This window comes from Bombus bifarius, unplaced genomic scaffold, assembly GCF_011952205.1.
Source record: "Bombus bifarius isolate JDL3187 unplaced genomic scaffold, Bbif_JDL3187 scf7180000008030, whole genome shotgun sequence".
Classification (NCBI taxonomy): Eukaryota; Metazoa; Arthropoda; class Insecta; order Hymenoptera; family Apidae; genus Bombus; species Bombus bifarius.
In genome coordinates this window covers 330,033-350,157 of record NW_022884401.1, presented here as the reverse complement: position 1 = coordinate 350,157, position 20,125 = coordinate 330,033, and the positions used below count along the sequence as shown (strand labels likewise).

At 37.9% G+C, this 20,125-nt stretch overlaps 3 protein-coding genes and 1 long non-coding RNA gene across 14 annotated transcripts in view; 2 read left to right on the top strand and 2 right to left on the bottom strand.

Annotated features, from left to right (window-relative positions):
* The first annotated feature begins 144 nt into the window (after positions 1 to 144).
* On the top strand, positions 145 to 3,295 carry LOC117207435 (conserved oligomeric Golgi complex subunit 3). The gene has a single exon (XM_033447679.1). The coding sequence runs from the start codon at positions 329 to 331 to the stop codon at positions 2,726 to 2,728; it is 2,400 nt and encodes a 799-aa protein (XP_033303570.1). The 5' UTR covers positions 145 to 328; the 3' UTR covers positions 2,729 to 3,295.
* A 135-nt stretch (positions 3,296 to 3,430) lies between these two features.
* On the bottom strand, positions 3,431 to 5,667 carry LOC117207437 (protein CREG1). The gene is made up of 5 exons (XM_033447682.1): positions 5,373 to 5,667; positions 4,379 to 4,533; positions 4,041 to 4,160; positions 3,886 to 3,967; positions 3,431 to 3,798 (listed from the first exon to the last, which is right to left on the bottom strand). The coding sequence occupies exons 1-5, from the start codon at positions 5,665 to 5,667 to the stop codon at positions 3,575 to 3,577; spliced, it is 876 nt and encodes a 291-aa protein (XP_033303573.1). The 3' UTR covers positions 3,431 to 3,574.
* Positions 5,655 to 7,395, top strand: LOC117207439. Its single transcript, XR_004487517.1, has 2 exons — positions 5,655 to 6,105; positions 6,311 to 7,395. It is a non-coding gene; the product is annotated as an uncharacterized LOC117207439 (long non-coding RNA).
* Positions 7,396 to 7,702: 307 nt separating this feature from the next.
* LOC117207432 (protein trachealess) overlaps positions 7,703 to 20,125 on the bottom strand; it is a 138,449-nt gene continuing 126,026 nt past the window's right edge. For 10 of the 11 annotated variants that reach the window (XM_033447671.1, XM_033447670.1, XM_033447669.1 and 7 more), the window contains 9 exons: positions 15,668 to 15,744; positions 14,882 to 14,971; positions 12,242 to 12,431; positions 11,655 to 11,776; positions 11,151 to 11,344; positions 10,852 to 10,958; positions 10,547 to 10,694; positions 10,340 to 10,464; positions 8,914 to 10,196 (listed from right to left, as the gene is read on the bottom strand). In XM_033447671.1, coding sequence (XP_033303562.1) covers positions 8,914 to 10,196; positions 10,340 to 10,464; positions 10,547 to 10,694; positions 10,852 to 10,958; positions 11,151 to 11,344; positions 11,655 to 11,776; positions 12,242 to 12,431; positions 14,882 to 14,971; positions 15,668 to 15,744 — 2,336 coding nt within the window. Of the gene's footprint in view, positions 10,197 to 10,339; positions 10,465 to 10,546; positions 10,695 to 10,851; positions 10,959 to 11,150; positions 11,345 to 11,654; positions 11,777 to 12,241; positions 12,432 to 14,881; positions 14,972 to 15,667; positions 15,745 to 20,125 lie in introns of all 11 variants that reach the window. The other variant, XM_033447668.1, reaches the window with a different exon arrangement.

Sequence of the window (20,125 nt, the reverse complement as noted above, 5' to 3'; positions counted from 1 at the left end):
AAAATGATATAATAAGAATATTTATGTTTTGTATGTTTTAGTCTATAATAATAATAATTTAATAACACATATGTATATATATATGTCTGTTTTAAAACTTTTGATCCTGTAATATAGATTTTAATATTTCATACAGTGGACATCTTGCGCCATAGTCGATAAATCTTTATCAACTTCACGATTGTGATTCGTGATTGCTGCGGTGTCAGATTTTTGAAGGGAATTTTTTAATTTATATTACAGAACGGTATGAGCGTCATATACGCGACCATACCGCTTTTCTTAAAAACGTCTACCTCGTAACATTTATTTTCACTGACAAGAAACCATGTCGAAGATGAAAAACATTCCAAATAACTTAACCAAGTGGGATCTGTCAGAGGATTCTCTGGCACCGTTAACCGATTACCAAAAAGAATGTTTATTGAATTTAGAAGAAGAATTGTTCCCTGACAGCAATTTGAAAACTGAGGAGACAGGTGATACCGTATGCGCAAGCGAAGAAACTAAGAAATCAGTACAAATAGAACGATGCCAAGATCTATTAGAACATTATGCCAAGTTAGAGAAAGAGTGTATGGACAGGAAAGATATGAAATATGTGTTGTACCTTAATGAACTACAATCTCGACGACAAGAGTGTCATGAACTTTGTCTTCAAATAGAAGAAGCATTAGAAGATTTTACTCTGTTATATAAACAATTTTCAGAGGTTTCTGATAAAACGATATCACTTTATGATGCTAGCGAACAGCTTGATTCAGATCAAAGAAAATTAAATTCTACCATAGAAAACATCACAGAATATGTGAAATATTTTAAAGATATTGATATGATGATGGAAAAACTAGAAGCACCTACGTTATCAGTGAATAGTGAAATGTTTTTTAATATTCTAGATAAAATTGATACTAACATAGACTTTGTGCAGAATAATCTTTCGTTTAAGGAAAGCAATACTTATTTAATCAAATATAAACACTGTCAATCTAAGGCAATATCGATGATGCAAAATTATATTTTTAATCTATTTAGCAAGACCACGGAAAGTATATTGAATTTAAAAGATAATGATGATTCCCAAGATAATGCAGACGCAGCTTTAGCTCTTTTCTATGGAAGATTTCAAACTATTTTGTCAAAAGCTAGACCAGTTATAGAACAAATTGAAGCAAAATCTTATAAGAGACAAGAATATGACAGCTTATTGTCGGAGTGCCATCAATGTTATTGGAGTCAAAGAGGATTAGTATTAGGCAGTAGTGTACAAAAGTCTCTAATGTCTGTAAAGGAGAAATACAATGGTGATCATTGTAGCCTGGTACGAAATTCATGCGCATTACTGTTACATGCATCGATGGATGAGTATAAATTATTTTATGAATTTTTTTCTAAACCATCCAGTGGATTAACAGCATATCTTGAAAGCTTATGTACATCTTTGTATGATACACTTAGACCATTCATAATTCATATTAATCATTTGGAGACATTAGCTGAAATTTGTTGCATTTTGAGGATTGAAATGTTAGATGAACATGTTCAAAACAATTTTGAACCATTAGAAGGTTTTGGTAACATTTGTCTGCAATTATTGCATGATGTACAGGAGAGACTGGTTTTCCGTGCACATCTCTACTTGCAGTCTGATGTTTTGAATTATAACCCATCACCAGGTGATTTGGCATATCCAGAAAAGTTAAAGATGATGGAAGATATAGCAGAATCAATAAGAGAAGAATCCAGACAGACAAAAATGAAAAAAATATCTATTTCATCTAATGATGATAATAATCTAGAACCAATATCTAGGAATCATATAGAAATAGATTCTATCTACCAAAAGACACATATGGGGAATTCACCAGCAGATCTTCATGGAATGTGGTATCCTACTGTTCGTAGGACATTAGTATGTTTATCAAGATTATATAGATGCGTGGACAGATCTGTATTCCAATCTTTGAGTCAGGAAGCAATATCTCTTTGTGTACAGAGTATAGAAAATGCAAGGCATGAAATAGAGAAAAGAGCATCATCCTTAGATGCAGAACTTTTTCAAATAAAACATTTGCTTATTTTAAGAGAACAAATTGCACCATTTCAAGTAGACTTCACCATAAAAGAATATAGCCTGGATTTTTCTAAAGTTAAGACAGCAGCATTTGGTTTATTAGAAAAGAGTTCAAGATTTTTTACTTTGTCAAATAATGCATTACTAGAATTTTTATTGGAGGGAGCACCTCAAATGAAGGAGCAACTAATAGACTCAAGGAAGCATGTGGATAATAAATTGAAATACACTTGTCAATGTCTCATACAGCATGCAACATTTTTATTGATACATCCAATTTTGAAACTGTTAGAAAGGGAGAAGTTATATACCAATACTCCAGATGCATCTCCAGAACATGCTCTTGGAAGTCCTCAAGATGTTGCAGCAGCAATTAGCGAGGTATTACGGATAATTAAGTTTAAATGTCCTGAAATTCAACAACTGATGCAACTATATCTCTCTAATAAGGAAACAGAGTTTATTTTGTTTAGACCGGTAAAAAATAATGTCTGTGCTGCATTTACACAACTATATCAAATACTGAGTAAATATTATAATTCAGAAGAACTTTTATTAATTGCATGTCCATTACCAGAACAAATCTCTGTTATGCTAAGCTCATCCAGTCTTACTCATGGAAAAAATACACAAAGCACTGCAAAAAAAACGTAGCAAAAATGAATTAGCAAGTTTTTATAATTAGATACTGTATATTAACGCTATCTGCGATCCGTAATCAAATTACGAATTTATTTTAATATTTCTTTTGAAAAAATAAATATTAATATATAATGAATATTTTATATTTTTAAGTAAATTATGTAAAATCTGTATAAATAATTCATAATTCCATATACAATAGCTCAGATATTCAAGTAAAATTACAAAAGCTATTGCAATTTATAACGCCCTGTATTAAAGAATATTACACGATATTTTAATTCTTTGTAATGTACTTTAAGAACACGTAATTTTTATATTACGAACATGTACATATTTAAAATCTTAAATTAAATTAACACACCACGAAATTTGTACATCCCCTTAAGTGGGATTTATGGTCTTAAATAAATTTTTACAGAAATTGTTATGAGTTTAAAACAAGAAAAGGTGTATATTTTTGTAGCAAACAGTACTATAGTGTGTCATATTGCGATGATACTAGGGATTTAATTTTTCCAATTGTACTTGAAAACATGATTAATTGCTAATATATATAAGTGATAATGATATACATTACATATTGTCTATTTATTTTGATCTTACAAAACTACTTTCCTATACCCTTTTCTCTTACAGAAAAGAACACAATAATCAATAAGCAATTAATTGCATTGGATAAACACCAGAACAAAATAACTTACTTGCTTACGATTTTAATTTATAAATTTATTTATTATACTTAATACGTGGATTTCCATATATTTAAATAAGTACTAGTATCAAAACTTTGTGCTACAGCTTGTTGTAAAGTATATAAAATTATGGCGTTATTATAACTTATATCTTTCAGACAATTCACACACGCTGTACCACAGGATGTAATATATTAGAAATTGGACTATATTCCTCTTCAGATTTACTTTCGTGTGATTTCAGGGGAAAATGTTTAATGAATTCTTCAATAATATTCGTTGTTGGTGGATGTAAATAATCTTGTACAGAGACGTATTTCGGGCCGCCAAATGTATCTAATACTACCACTGAAATTATTTTCAATTTTGCGAAATAGAAATGATGATCTGTAACAATTAACACAATATTTTTAAACGTATATTTCATAGTAATATTTTTGATTAATTGACTTCATTTATTAAAAAAATTCTTACCTGCTGGCATATTAATTAGACCTGGATGACGCGTGAAAACTGCTTTTTTAGCTACTTCGATTTCCGCACTTTCATTTTTTAACTGTAAAAGATATAATAATACTTGTTAATTATGCCATTAATTTAAATATTCTGTAAATAAAAAATCTACTAACTGGTTTGATCTTGCCGGTTAGAAGAACCCTGGCACAACGTGGATCCATAGGATCCCACCGCTTGTTTCTACAGTATTCCCCTTGGGCTAATGACATCATCATCGAGGCCCGATTATCTTTCTGTAATTAAATCGAAATTGATTTTCAATAAAATAGGTAATAAAGATAAGAAAATAAAAAAAGTTATAGTGATTAGGGTTTTAATGAAAATAATCGAATATTCAATATAATACGTATTGATATTGCTCACTATCTTATCAGACGATGGTAATATTAAACATACGACGTATTTTTGCGACTGCGATACATATTAATAATAGTGTTACGAAAATGCTTACTGCAAGATCTTTAGCTGGAAAATCCAGGGTAGTAAGGTAAAGATATGGAATCCCTGATCCATTCCCTAAAAGCCCATCGCTGTAGGAAACTAAATTTACAGCTGGAAACGATTCGATATCCTTTCTTGCGCTGATTGTCGCCACGGATACCCAATCTGTATATGTACATAAAATTATTGGTAATTACATTTACATTATAATTAGTTGTTATTATATGATAAAAAAGCTAATTAACATAGTGAAGAATACTACTTACATATTTACTTGTTAACATAGTTACCATTAACAACGATATTAATAATAAATAAGATATTTAAGCAACTAAAGTTATATACGCGATTACAGCGTATACAATGAAAATGATGTCATACATATGTATACAATATACATATATATTCCCAGATTATTAAAAAACAATAAATTTACATAATAAAACAAATAAACAAATAATTTTACTTCGAAGGTAATTGAATTTAATAAGAGTAAGTACGTAAATAATTCGTATGTTAAATATGTTATTTGTTTGAATAAACAACTTTTCAATGGCTAGATTAGACAAAATATCTTCCGTGATAATAATTATTTGACTAGTCACGACTTGACTCATCGTGACTTCTTCGATATTGAATTTTGAATGATTTCGTATTACCAAAAGTAATATTTATTCAACTTAGGCAATATTCATCTATAATATTCATTTATAATAGTTCATCGAAAAACTGGAAAGCCGCCAAGACAAAGCGTTGAAAGTCCTAATATTAACTTTTACCTAACTCGGTACGGATAACCGCATATCTACATTATGTATGCAGATATTCATTCTACTCGTTTTATTAATTTCCGAATGATTCGTAATTTTGCACTGAAATGTGACGCTTTTGTTTGAGAAGTAGCTATTTACGCAATTTGAATGTCAAAATAAAGAAGAACCGTAATAACGTTTTATTAGCTTTAAAAACGTTGTTACTATGAAAAAAAAAATGTATCTTTTTACCAGCTTGATTGACAATGTATCTTGCCATTAAAGCTGCCTGATCGATAGGTGGTGGATTATTGACAGGAAGTTGTCGATCTCTTTCAGACGATTTGTACATATTATGATGATCTTCGTGATGATGTTTTTCATATTTAATTTCTCCCGGACCATTCTCACTCATTTCCTTCGCTTTCTTCCATTTCAAAAACTCCTCGAATTCTTGCCAATGTTCAGCCTCCGAAAAATGTGAATACTTCTTCGCTTCGATCGTGAAGATCAAAAAAGATAAGAAGACTGCGAATCGAAAAATCATGGTTTATGTCCACGACTGTTTCACTCTGATGGTAAACGTTTACTAAAACGGAACAAAAGTACACTATCGTTTTGCAATCCTCTTTTAGATTTCTCACTTATATAGCTTGCTACAAGTATGAGAGCGATGAGCACGAGCTCCAATGACTGTTTAGCACATTCGTACTGACACTGCTGACTCAAGGTCAATATATTAAATGTTAAAGTTGTACATCATGCTATGTGAGAATTAGTGAAACTGATAAACATAACCTAAAGTTTGGAAAACTTCAAGTGTTTCGTTTGCATCTGTTTTATTAATTAATTGACAGACAAAGTTTTAAATTAGTGAATCATTATTACATCGATGATAAATAGTGGTGTTCTAGATTTAAATGGAGCTCCGAAAATTTTTTAATTTTAATTTTTGGAGATAACGAATTGATTATTTTTCATAAAGGTGATTTTATAGCTAATTTCAGTTTATATCTTAAATGAGCGTTTTAAAAAGCATCGACAATTAGTATAGTGAAGTATAAGGAAAGTAATTTCATGAGAAAGAGGTTATTATTAACCTTACTATTAACCTCTTTATTAACCTTATAAGGTAGCCACTGAACATTGTCGAGCAACGTAATTTATCATTTTATTTTCTTTATTTCTAGGTTCTGCGACCTTTCTCTTATAATGAAAAGTATGATTATTATAATATAAAACGACAAAAATATGTAATTGTTATTCAATATAGTATGTCGGTTGCTCCATTTTTGGTAAAAGTAATTTTTAAAATTTTATGTTTTAAAATATCATTCTTTTCAGCATAATAAGTAACATTTGATTTGGGCATTAAAGACAGGAAGCTAAAATTTATTAGAATTTGAATGAAAACTGATAGCTTTCATAATAATTTATGTCAATCCGCTGTAACTTTATCTTTAAATTATATCATGAATTTCTAAATGAGGAATAATATAAATACCTAGAGATATTTATATCCAATTTAATTCGAAGCTAACCATTATCTCAGCAATAAAATAGAACAAGTAAATTTACTATTAGTCTTGTAATTCTTATGTATGATTTTAGTTTCTTATACATTTTTGAAGAATAATTTAACTTAAGGGATGTTTTTGTATGTACTGCATTTGTGTATTCATAGACTTCGGCAATTAATGTAAGTATTTTCTCTATACAAAATGCTTTCGCACATATTTAATTTTTTGGCATTTACATGTGCAACATCGGTATTTGGTGGAAGCTGATTTACATCCAATTTTAAGTAGTTCTTATCTCTCTGGTAGATGGATGTTAATAGATATTATGCCTTATTTAAGTATTAGAATTTGTTGATAAGATTTCAAACATACGTAGATTAATCTGAATTAGTCAGGTAAATATTAATTATAAAGGATAAAATGAAATTTACAAATAATACAATAATAATAAAATAATATAACTTATATGTATTTCAAACTTAAATTGTGAATAAAAATAGAAACAAGAAATGTTTATAATTTGTTGTGTATTGTATTCCGATGAAAGATGTGGAGTGATAAATTTGTTTAATTTTGTAAAGCATTAAAAAGCACAATATTGTAAATTTGCTAATCGTGAGTGGAGATATTATTTTTTGAAGAATATTGTAGAATTATGACGAAAAGAAAATTCAATCTTTCATCATTTTAAAATTATATTATAATTTTTTAATCCCAAGGGTGAAAGCTGTACTGAATCACAAGTTTTTGTTTTACCAAGATGGAGACGTTATGCATATATTTTAATGCTTAAGTCACTGCCTTACAATTTTCTTTCAACGAAAATAAATTCCGTAGAAATATTCCGAAAAATTATGAATAGAAATATTCAACAGGTGGATCTTACAGCACATAAAATTGTATTTACATGTGTACTCGTCAAAAAACAATTCATCAATTTACAACAAAACATAATAATCTCTTTGAAAGAATTCGCTACCTCTAGCAACATGTATGTCCATGCTTAGTAACTTTTACTTCAACAAAAAAGATTCGTTGCACATTCGCATAGCTTTTTTTTTTAAAGGTAAGCGCTTTTTACATTTATATATCCATATGCAATTGGTAAGGCAGTGATTTATCGTTATCGGACAAATCGATATGTATTAACGTTTACGTTGTCAAGATTCGAACAATCAAATTTAATACGTGACTTTTGTTGACAACGATTAATAAATGTAACTGATAGATTGATAAAATTGATAGAACGTTAAAATAATTTTCTATATTAATAGAGATAGCGATTTCCTTCGTAGTGTTACATACTCTCTTTCTTTCTTTCTATCACACTCACACTCTCTCCTTTCTCTCGCACAGAAACAACGCTTCTTTTCATTTATAAGCAAAAAGGTAAACATTATTCTTCTCTATCCGATCCTCTTAAATTAACGCTAAAAAACGTGTAACGATTGCACTGTTGACTTTACTAAAGTCATCGTATTTACGCAACAAAATGTTACAAGTATAAAAAATTTACGACAAGTACGGCTTCTCGAGTAAATTTATCGCTAACAACCACGCCAGCGTTTCTTCTTTTTCTCTCTTTTTCTTTTTTTTACAGCAATAACGCTGGTAAATCTCTGTCTTCGTTCCTCCGTTGTTCCTTCTTTCATGCGTTATTCTCGTGTTCACGTGGGACTATATTAAATTAATTGGTCACCGCGTTTCGAGATTCACCGTTTTGCCCCTTGAGCGTCGCATCAAAACATATTCTTCTCCTCTGTGTTTCAAATTTATTCCTTCCCTTTTTTGTGTTTCTCTTTCTTTTTCTTTTTTTTTTTTTTAAGAAACTCCTATCCTCCGTTTTGCTTTCGCGAATATCTCCGAAAATGTCAACATACATAATAATTTATTTCTATTATATTACAATAAGTCGTTCTACATAGTCAAGAATAGAGAGCAGCGATTTTTTACAGTTCAATTGGCACATTGTATGCGCGCGTATGATCGCTTGGGTGATGGGAAAAGACGCGGGGATAAAAAATGAAAACTAGCTTAGGGGAAGACAGAAACGATGAGCTTGTGGCGAAAGTGAAGAACAGATAAAGCGAAAATAGGAGACAACCGAAAGGGAAAGATGAACAAATGTATGGAAGGAGAGAGGGGAAACGAGAGGGAAATCGGTGTACAGAGATGCCGAGGTGAATATGATATCACTGATATGCATGTGGGGACTTTGGGCTCAGAATTTTCAGTTACTTAAGTACACGTCTCTCGCGTGCCGGCGCACGCCACTAGGATGTCGAACTGTACCAACCGTTCGTCGTCGACTTGTTCGTCGGATGGTAAATGTGGAAACCAGCTCCGGCAGCCGGGTGATGATAAAATTGCGCTTGCTCGCTTAAACCGGCCGAGGCATACGCTGCAGCAGCGTCCAACGCGCTCGGATGAACAGCAGCCGAATACACTTGTGGTTTTAAAGGCAATGGTTGCGCTGGCTCGTATTGGTGTCGTAACACGGGATCGCTATAAGCCGACGAGCCTTCGTAGCTGCTTATCACGTTTACCGGATGCAGCTGTTGCTGTTGTTGTTGTTGTTGCTTGTCTCTCGGTGAAACGGATGACGGCGGAGTCATCGCCGAGTGATAATCGACCGTGTAACCGCTGGCGGTAGAATACGAGGAAACCAGGCTGGTAAACGCATCGGCGCAACTTGTTCCGGTGGAATTTTTCTGATTGTGTGTTGCCAACACAAATTGATGTTCGCCGTAGGTGCTGGATCCTTCGGAGCCAGGTGGAGTGGGTAGAGGACCACTGGGTGTCGTGTCCCCGGCGTAATAGGTTCCACCGGAAGAAGAGGTTCTTGTAGTACTACTGGACGTGATTCCGTGAACGTTAGCTCGTATCACGCTCTCTCTGTTGGCGTATAATTGTCGTAGAAGAGCGGACGCTGGCAATGGCGCGGTAGTCGACTGTTGCGGACTTAGGTGTCCCAGATGATGATGAGCTCCGATCCATTGTATCGTACTCCTTTGCTGTTGCTGCTTGAGCAACGCGTCCGTGCTGAAATCCGTAGGCTGATGCAGCGTCGGTGAATGAGATTTATTGAGATTCTGAACTGGCAGATGCTTGGACATCGCCTGCTCTAGATCTTTCACGGAGGTGCCGGTACTGTCGGCGTTGCTCGTTCTATCTTCCACGCGTCTCGATTTAGGACTGGCCGAGCACAGTACTTGCTCACCTCCTGAAATGGAATGGTTTGATGGAGCTGGACTTAGAGCGTGGCTTCTCTCGTTATTCGTGACTTTCACCGTTGAGTCGTCCTCCTCGTCCTCCTCCTCGATCGAGCTGCTATCGTCCTCGTGCAGCTTTCGCTTGTGTCCACGTAATTTCACTACGAGCGTGTTAATGTTTCCTACCGCTGTCTGCGGCTCTTGCTGTAACTGAGCTATGTTGTCGTGATGCCGGCTGCCTCGTTTCTCGCTCTCCGACCCGCGAGTATCTTCGCGATCTTCAGGCGGCGACCTGTGAGGATGTTCTTGATGCTGGTTCGGTGGTCCACCGTGATTTCTTCCTTCTGAAACGCGTTACGATGCTATCTTAGCGATTAGAAAGTTTCGGACTATCGACGAAGATCAAGTAGCTATATTCGGTCATTTTTTTGGGAAGAATAGCGGAAAGAAAGAAGTCGCAATTTATACCTCCTCTATCGATTTATACCTCCTCTATCGGCATCCGGTGATCCATTTTCTGGATCGTTTCCAGCTGCGTCCTCGCGTTTAACGCCCATCACGCCTTCTTCCAGTTGACAACAGTCCATGATTAAATTTTCGAACTCTCGACCACTGAAACAATTTGTTCGATCCGAGAATTTCAACGTAATGTTATGCTTGATCTCAGACGAATATCTTACACCATGAAATTTACCTTATAACATAATTGACACAGATGATGTTTTGCTCTTCCGCGTTTTTTGAATTGCACACTACCGTGGCGCACGTCTGTAACCATGTGTATCCTCCGCTTTTATTCATTAATCTATAATAATGTGTTAGCACTTGCCCCTTGTGAATCACTGAAACAAACGAGATCATTCTGATGTAACTAACCGGCTAAAATAACGAGCAAAGAGTCAAGTGAAGTAGCTGATTCAATTTGTATTCCATAATGATTCGACAAAGCACGGATTAAGTGGATAAACGAGGTAAACGAAGATCTATGGAAATACTTACAGTCGATGTGAGATTTTCGAAGACGATTCGCATCTTCCCCATGGCACAACGTATAAAGATTCTTCCCCGTTAATTCGTCGGCTGTATAATCTAATAATTCGGACACCCTATAGATCAACATAAAAACGGGACATTACGTTGTTCGTAATCACAGAAGCTAATTATCTAATTATAGCTAATTAGCTAATTATTATAATAAAATGAGATAAACTTATCGAGAATTAATTACAACGAGATACGTGGAAAATAGAGGAAGACAGAGGAATGGAATTTTCCAGAAAATTTCCTATAACGCTCACCTTGGTTCACAATGCGCTATCCGAAAGTCGAAACTGATCCGCGTGACGAACATGTCGGCTTCCAGGCGAATTTCGTGCACACTTGGCGGAGGAAGTGCGATCGCCAGGCCAACCATGCCTATCAATGGTGGTGCAGACTTTCTTGAATGGCCAAACGTATACTGCGGTCTCAAACGGCACAGTAATAACACGACCTGAATTCGTAATTGCTTATTAACATCCATGGTTTCGTTAACTAAACGCAATTGATTCGCGATTCGTTAAATCGATTAAATCAGGAATTCACAGAATCCCATCGATGGTAAATTACGATAGATCGACGATAGATAAGTAAATCATGATTGCTATCAATTAGAATATTTTATTTCGTCATGTTTAGTGGAAAGTTACGGTTCGAAGAATCCTTGGAACACAGAATGAAAATGTTTAAGCATCGGAACGAAAGAAGATGAGAGGGTGGTGATCTTTGAAAATATAGGATTTCTGAGGAAACAGTGTACTCACCCTATAACCAGACGACTTAAAATGGCACCCCCTTTTCGTCAAAGTGGATTTCATCCTCACACAGAACGCACGATCGTATCCCTTGTAAAGATTATTTGCCGATAACGACATCACCGACGACACTATAATTAGATTAAAAACAACGCATAAATATTCGTTACTTACATGTGCGTGTACAGAAGAATACCGATTTTCTTCTTCGAATTATACTTCAAACCATCAATATTCAATTGGAAACTTCAAAAATTCAGAAGGAAACAAGATCTTGGTTCATAAATTACGACAAAGTCCCACAAGCAATGAATAAAAAATGAGACATTTTTCGACATGGATAAAAAGCGAAACAAAAATCGGATCAAACGAACGAATATTTCTTAGATGGAACGATAAAACTACGTTCAAGCAAAGAGAAAAAGTTAGTCGCTGCTTCGTCGAGATTTATCAACGACGCATCTATTCACGATCCTTTAGCGGCTACTGAAAGTTTATCAACTTCGTAATCTCGACGCGAATGATGTCATCACGGCTCGTTCAGTCGACGAGAGACGAGTCGTTCAAAAAAAATACACGTCACGGCAGAAACTTACCGTCGGGATTCGCGGTGGAAGATGAACCGTGTTCTTCGGACGCCGCGCTACTCGGCGACGCTAAACCGGAGCTCGACGAGTGTGGACCGGAAGAGGTGCTCGATGTCAGTCCCAGGCCTAATTGTTCTGCGACTTCCGCGTGGTCTTGCTGATGAACGTAATCGAAAACGCTTGATCCCGTCATCTCTACCTAAAATTCACAAAAATGTCGTCCTCTCTCGTGTCTTTCGATATTTTCTCAATTTTGGAATTTTGAAATTTTATCGTAAGTCCCAATAAGTAAATTAGTCCAATAAGAACTTTCGATCGGAGACAAGCTATTATGTTGACTTTTCCTTCAAGAATTCGAAGTATGAGACAAATGCGAGTCTAGTGGAAGAACACGTGTTTAAACATCGTAATTTCCTTGACAAGTCGCAGAAAGGTGACTTAATTAGAGGAAAAACTGCAGTCGAGGACAGCTTTCTCGAGGTGGTCTCATTACAGGGAAACTCTGCGGGCCTTAATACGATAGTTTCCACGAAAAACTGCTTCGACGTGACCGACGGCTTCCTCTCGTTCGATGGCAATGGCTATCTGTTTTTGCGTAAAAGAATTTACGAAAACCCGTGTTTCGGAGAGCGAAATATTTTTTAAAGGATCCCTTCCACCAACAAATGCGAGTAATTCCATTGTTCGTCAAAGTGGTATTTTTCAAGCGAATCCTAAAACGTAGTAAAAACACGGGACACGTTTGAAACCGAAATTTTATTATTAAAACTTTGCGGAACGGCGTGAGGGTGGAATATCGATAAATACCGACAACAACGGAAAGCAAAACAATTTGTATTTTTCGCTGGAATAACACGCCCGTTATTTAATTACAAGTATCTCTACCAATAAAAGGACTTCGTTCGATAGATATCCGAAGGAAAAACGATTCGGTATCGTCTATCTATGGATAAAGTCGGTGTTTTAATTATTCAGTGGTTAATAAATTCTCTGAATATTCTCAGCCACGTAATTATTATCATTTTTAATATACCTTCTTCTTGATCTGGCGCAATTACTTAAACACTCAGGCAACCCTAACACGTCGATTTACCCTTCGATCCGAAGATTCCGGGAACTTGCTCAAAGACAAAGCACGTAAGAGTATGTAAATCCCGCGAAGTAGATTACTAGCTCAGAGGGGTACGGTTTCCCATCGGGGGAGGCTTCGACGATCGACGGAGGAAGAGAGCGAGAAAGAGAGAGAGAGAGAGAGAGAGAGAGAGAGAGAGCGGGAGGCAGTCAATTTCATCGGGCACGGAAACTTTAATTTCAATCGAACTTGCCGACAGAATAATAATAATACTAAAACCAGTACCCTCGTAACCCACCAAACAGCGAAGGGAGAACCATTAAAAATCAACCACGCCAACGAGACTTGGAAATCGTTAACGTACCGGAACGCCATGGAACTATATCGCGTTCCTCGCTAGAGGGTGCAGACTCCGAATGGAGGAAAGAAGTAGGAGCCTTGAGGAACGATACGATTGCAATACGGGGCGAGCGAAAGAACAGCTTCCACTCGACTCGATTTCCATGTCTGCGCTGGAACATCTACCTACGGCCACGCATTCCGTTGGCCGGTTCACTCTCGCAAAGAAGAAATACCTCCGGAACACAGGGGCTGCCGGCGGCCATGTTTGTGGCAACGTCGGCGCCGGTTTCCCGAATCCCCGAAACACCCTATTGATTGCTCCACGAGTCTCGCAGAACCGAGCTGGTACACCGGTCACCTCCCGTTCACCTCCTGTTCCTCCCGCTATAGCGCTCTATCCGTCTCTGTTCCTCCGTTTCTCCGTTCCACGCTCCCTTCCCAGTCTAGCTGTTCCTCTCTGTCTGTCTGTCTGTCTGTCTCTCTCTGTCTCTCTCTCTCTTTTCTCCATCTACCTTCACGGGCGGCATTAGGAATGGCGAACACGCCGCCGTGCAGAGGCTACGTGAGCCGCATGCGACCACCCCCGCCCCCAACCACCACCCATCCTTCCCTCGTCTATGTCATGCTTGGTGCCAGCCAGTATGGCCGCCAACTCGTACAACCTTCTCCTCTTTTCCTCCCTTGACCTCTCTCTCTCTCTCTTCTTCCCTCTCTTTCGTCCTTATCCACCTCCTCTTTTTCCCGAGCCATGCTACCTCGCGTCGTTGCTTCTTTTCCCTCTTCTCCTCGTCTCTTCCCTTCTTTTTCATCGTTCGCCGTGGCCACCTCCGCCACCGCCTTCGTCTCTTACCCTTCGTTCCTCTTCATCGAGCTTCTCCTTTTTCCACGGGCCGTGTTCCCTCGGTGTGCTGCTATCTTTGCCCTTCCGGCTCGCGCATACGTGCCAGCCTCACGTGCATGCCTGTGTCTTATATGTCTTCCGCTTCATTTCACCCACCCCGCCGCCACCACCTATCTCTTCTACGCCCTGGCTTCGTTCGTTCGTTCGTTCGTCTTTTACTTCCTCCCCCCTTCGTGCTCAAACCCTCTCTCTCTTTCTCTCTCTCTTTCTTTCTCTGTTTAGCTTCATCCCTATACTATACTCGTTTAGTCTAGGTTCCATCAACATCCCCGCGAACAAGTCACGCTTACAACGACGATTCGTAAGGGAATGGACAAGCTAGCTACACACTCACCTGTGAGAGTCCAAGGTAAATTGAGACGGTCTCGGATATGTACAGGAACCGTCCATCAGCGGCGACCGCCATCGCGAACCCGTCCAACGACTGAAACGGAAAATATGAGTGCAATCGCTCTTCAGCCTCTTTCTATCTCCTTTTTCTTTCGTTTGCCCTTTCACTTATTTTCTTTTTTCTACCGGTACCAACGTGGCATCCCGGTTATCTCGCGATCACTCCCAGCCCCCTTCTGTCAGCTCCTGGGATACCGGCGTCCGAATCTTTGTCGCAATTTTCGCTTACGATTATTTCGTTAGTATCTCTTTTCCATTTTAATTTTGTCACGTTACTCGTTACTCCAGACCGCGGATTTTTACGCGATCATAAGAATTTCCAGGGTGCAGAAATACACATAACGATTCACATAACGTACCAAGATACGTGAAATATTCAGAGGCAAGAAAAAATATTTATATACAAGCGAAACAAATCTTCGATTCGATGAAAATCTATGAAAATACGAACTCGTATGAAAATCCGCAGTTGATTAAGTCGAGTAAATAATTTACGGTAACTTTATTATTCACAGGATATTGAAAGGGGTTGGAAGTAATTTTCCGAGCTTCGTTTTCACTATTTTTTCTATACTGAAACGGTGAACAAATTTCTTTCGAACAAACGATTTCTTCAAAGTCGTTTCGAAACCGATTGCTTTGCATCGATGTAAGATTCGTTATTATTAGAGGTATTTTTTAACTTCGATGCGTGCTTCGAATGCAAGGAAAAATGCAGAATTACGCTTACTTGAAGTATGTGGGTACCCTGATGTACATCGAAGTGCTCCATCGTAGCGGATGCTGATGACCTCACACGATTCGCACCTGGAATCAGAAACATTCGCGGCGTGTACGTGGATTCTGCGTTATTGAACGCGATGATGAATGTCCGAGTTTCCATTTGAATCGGCACGGTTCAAAGCAATTTAGCATTCCTCTGTTTTTCCTACAGTCAAGTTTAGACGCTTCCGTAAAGAATATGACGGATCCATAGTGATCGTGTAACGATATGTATGTTAAAGATAAATTTGTATTCGACAGCTAGCATCAAATTGCATATTGCCGTGCATATAGCCAACGATGAATAATAATGAACAAACGGAACTCGATAAATCAACATTCCGCGGTTGTTTCTCTCGATCATCAATTTCTGACATAAATCTCGTTTAAAAAAGAAGATCACGGTTTATAATAAACAATTGTCTCACTCGGAACATTCTACGAAGATTCTATTATTCTACAGCTTCTTTAACGACTCTAGAATATCACGAATCCCGCCAATGCAATTAACTTCCACGATCTTTTCTACAGTTTTTTATAGTTCAGTTTGACAAACTCTCCGTCGCTGATTATTTTCCTTCGTATAGATTAGAGATTTGTTCCTTTCGGGATTAAGAAATTCTCCGAGCAAACGAAAAGCTCAACCCTAGAACTAACAGCAACTAAACCTATTAAATTTCCCGTATAATAAATTACGAGTTATTTGTTTTCACCATTCCGGTATTTCCACCGTTAAACACGGCGGAGCATGGAAATTTCCATATTATGTTAATCTCGTGCCCAAAGCACTGTGATTCTAACCACCCAAAATCTCTTTCAACATCCCCAACGTAGAGTCCCAGTGGACGGGTCAGCAAAGAGTTAATAAAGACGTTTGCTCGATCGAATTGATTGACGTCCACCGAACCTACGCTACCTCCACTTTATTCCGACCATTGTGACTCACTGCCGAGTTCAACCCCCGAAGATAGCATCCTAACCACGCGGTGACCCCTTTGCGTCTTCTTCTCTCCCCTCGTTTAACAAACAAGACGTTCCTGCTTCTTGCCCGTAATAATAAACTCCACCCACGCTCTCGGGGACGTCGTAATGAAAGACTTAGAAGACTCGATCAAACTCGACGCGAACCGCTTAATCTGTTAAGCTCCACGGAGCAGGAACGAGTCGAAGTGGCTGGCTAACTGGTCGAATTGATCAGCGTCTGGCTTTCGCTATCCGGTCGACAAGTTCGTTCTGATATTTCGGACCCGGATCCCCGAATAATCCAACCGGACTTTCGCCCATCCGACCAACGCGTTTCCTACAGCCACGACAACCGTTCGTTTCGTTTCGTTTCGACGACGATTCGTGAATACCGATTAAACTTTTACCGATCGAGGTCTCTTTCGCGCAGGATCGTTCATTGTACGTTCGTTTACACGGAATAGTGGAGCTGGTAATTCTTTGAGAGGTTCGATCGCTTGATGAGAAGCGAATGGATCGTTGCAGCGAAACGTTGTTGTGCGATCGATAGTTGGTTCGTCGATGAAAGAAATAGAGCGGATTTTTATCGTAGTTCTAAGTAAATGTAGAGTGTAATTAAACAGAGAATTTTAATTCTTGACCGATTGATGCTTTTGGAGTTTCGTTATTTCAATTTGAATTATATGTTATATATTGTGTTGTAACAATACACGTAAAAATTACTTTTCGAATTAAACTGTATGTAGAATATGTAAAATACAAAGTAAAATTACGTAATGTAATCTTCAAACAGGTTGTAATTATTTATGATTCGTCGAGACGAAGCGAAAGAATATTTTCCAATTGTGAAGTTACCTATTAAAGTAGATTATTATTTTGGTTAAAAGGAGCTGTATAAAATATAGAAGCTGTAAATAATAATCGTACCATAAATACGACGTTAGATGGAGAAAACTTAATTTAGACCTGTAGTGGAAGCTACCTGGCCGTCATAATATTTTGACAAGTATCTAAGGGAACGTTTTGCTCGTCTGTCCGGTGGCTCGCAGATATTTCCTTGGGGATGATGGAAAAATATCCGTGCTGCCGGCGTGATCAATTTAGCAAAGATCGAGCTTGGTAATAGGTTATTTTTTCGCGACGAGTGTTGAAGGAATAATGTGCAGATCGACGTTTGTTATTACAGAAATTCTGTTCCTTCGGTACAAGGTCTGACGAAGTGGAGGATAAGAGAATTTCCATGTAATACGGTTTATGAGAACAAAAAAACACGGGAAAGCTGAACAGGATTGAAAGATAAGGAACGTAAAAGAATCAATTTAAAACTGCATCAGACACTGTGTACTATCTGAACACCGTAAAACGCACGCTGTTTGGAATGCACTCCGCCAATTTAGATTGCTTTGCCAACTTCTGGGTGCTTTTACGGGAAACGATGGACTCGTTTCAAGTTTGTTAAGTGAAATTACCATCCACAGGTTTTCTCTTGTTTCCGTATTATCGTTCAAAATTGCCGGAGACATCGAATTTTGAAGTAAAGTACGAAAAAGCAGTTTCACATTATCGCGAGCAACTTTGCATCGAGGCAATGAAAGAAATCCTACAATTGTCCAGACGTTTTCATAAAATTACCATTAATTTCTACAAAAACAGATTTCCCATCGTCGCAGTTCAACGACGAATCTTCGACAACGAACGTCCAATCTCTAAAACTAAACGCTCTTCGATTTTCTGAATCAATCTCGCGTTTCAAGCTCGCGTTTGCTGGAAAACGTAGCTGCGCGCATCGAAACCAGCCTTTTCACCTTCGAGCGATACACGAAAAGGAAAAAGAGGGACTAACCTGACGATAAAAAGATAAAAAAACAACCGAAGCAAAAATAAAACCAAGACTACACCCACGGAAGAGGAAGACGCGGTAGGCAGAGAAGAAAGAAAATAAATCAACCGACGTGTCTGGAAATCTTTAACGCATTTTACTTCGTTAAGTCGAGAGGTCTCTTGTTCCAGTTGTGGCAGTGACATGCGGCGAGGGTGAACCGGCCGCGGTGGATTTAGTTTGACGAGGAGCTGTGGCTGCGATGTGCGGACGGTGCCTAACTCAATTTCGTTAGTTTAGTTACATTGGCGGTTGGTAACGCGAGGCCCATGCAGGGGTTGCCGTGATTAGATTTCCATGTAGGTAGTGGTGCAGCTACCTAAGCCTTTATACGTACCGCTTTACATGTACGCGCAGACAGCCTCTGTCCCACCCTCTCTCCTTCCTTTCGTCTCTGTCTTTCCACGACCACACGACAAATATTAACTCAACTCAAAGCCATCAGCCCTTCGATTCACGAAAGTAACGCCGATGAATAAGCGAATTCTCTCGACGACCTTATTTCCTGTGTTCTGCCTCGTTGCAGCGTGGATTCTTTCGAGTAGGTGGAACCTTCCGGAGAACCGAGGGCGCGCGTAACGAGTAGACGACAGGGTTGATAGAAAGGGGATGCATGTTTTTGTGGAAGATCGTGGATTACGATCGACGACCAGGTTTTTTGGGGGAGAATTGTGGAATTGGACGATTGTTGGGCCGATCGAAAGGGAAAAGGGGTGAATTGATGGAATATTAGGCTAGTTGTTATCGTTGGTTATTGTTTCTTTCAAAAACGTATCCTTTGAAGAAATTGGAAAGGATTAAATAAGATATACGTTTATATAATTGTCTAGATGTTTCATTAACCTGCTGATTTATAATATTAGTAACAGGGCTCAGGTTGATCTCTAACTTCAATCTCTATTCGTCTTGGATCGAAAATGAAATTCCAATTACATATAATATATATCAGATAAATGATCAAACTTCATCCCTTGTTCCTACTACGTTCTTTACGTAAAACACACAATAAATTTCTTGAATCTATCAAGTATCAGAAAACGATCCTGATAAATTTCTTTATGTTTGAAGCCTGCTTGACCCATGCAACTTCACTGACAGGGATGAACAACGGTCCTTTGGCATTTCAATGTTTCTCGAACCAAGGCGAAGAGATGTCCACGGCTTTCCTATTTCCGTTAAATGAACCACGAAAATGAAGAAGGCCAATGGCGATGGTATCGCTCGATTATACCCGACAATTCTCTATTACTATGTATCTGCGAATCTTGTGCCGGTTGCTTGGTCACTCTCCAGTTATAAACGATATCGCGAGGTTCGATCTATTGCCGGTTCGCTTGCGCGAATTCTTAAGAAGACCTTTGTCCGGTTAATTCGATACCGGTGTACCGTGAATTTCCATCGAAATTCAACGCTCTAACCCTCACCCCTTTATCGCGATCGACCAACGATACCGCTCGATTCGAGCAACGCGATACCATTGCAATTAATTTGCGACGATGCGAAGCCAAGATTCCCCCATTTCTCTGATTAGACGCGTAAATTTTGGGAAAATTGTTCTATTCGTTTGTTCGCGATCTTATTTTA

Excerpts from the sequence above, each read along its gene's own strand:
- LOC117207435 (XM_033447679.1), top strand. The coding sequence starts at position 329 with ATGTCGAAGATGAAAAACATTCCAAATAACTTAACCAAGTGGGATCTG.
- LOC117207437 (XM_033447682.1), bottom strand. The coding sequence starts at position 5,667 with ATGATTTTTCGATTCGCAGTCTTCTTATCTTTTTTGATCTTCACGATC. Across the intron at positions 4,161-4,378 it reads TTCCAGCTAAAGATCTTGCA|AAAGATAATCGGGCCTCGAT; the intron begins GTAAGCATTTTC and ends ATTTAATTACAG. Across the intron at positions 3,968-4,040 it reads TAACCGGCAAGATCAAACCA|TTAAAAAATGAAAGTGCGGA; the intron begins GTTAGTAGATTT and ends TATCTTTTACAG.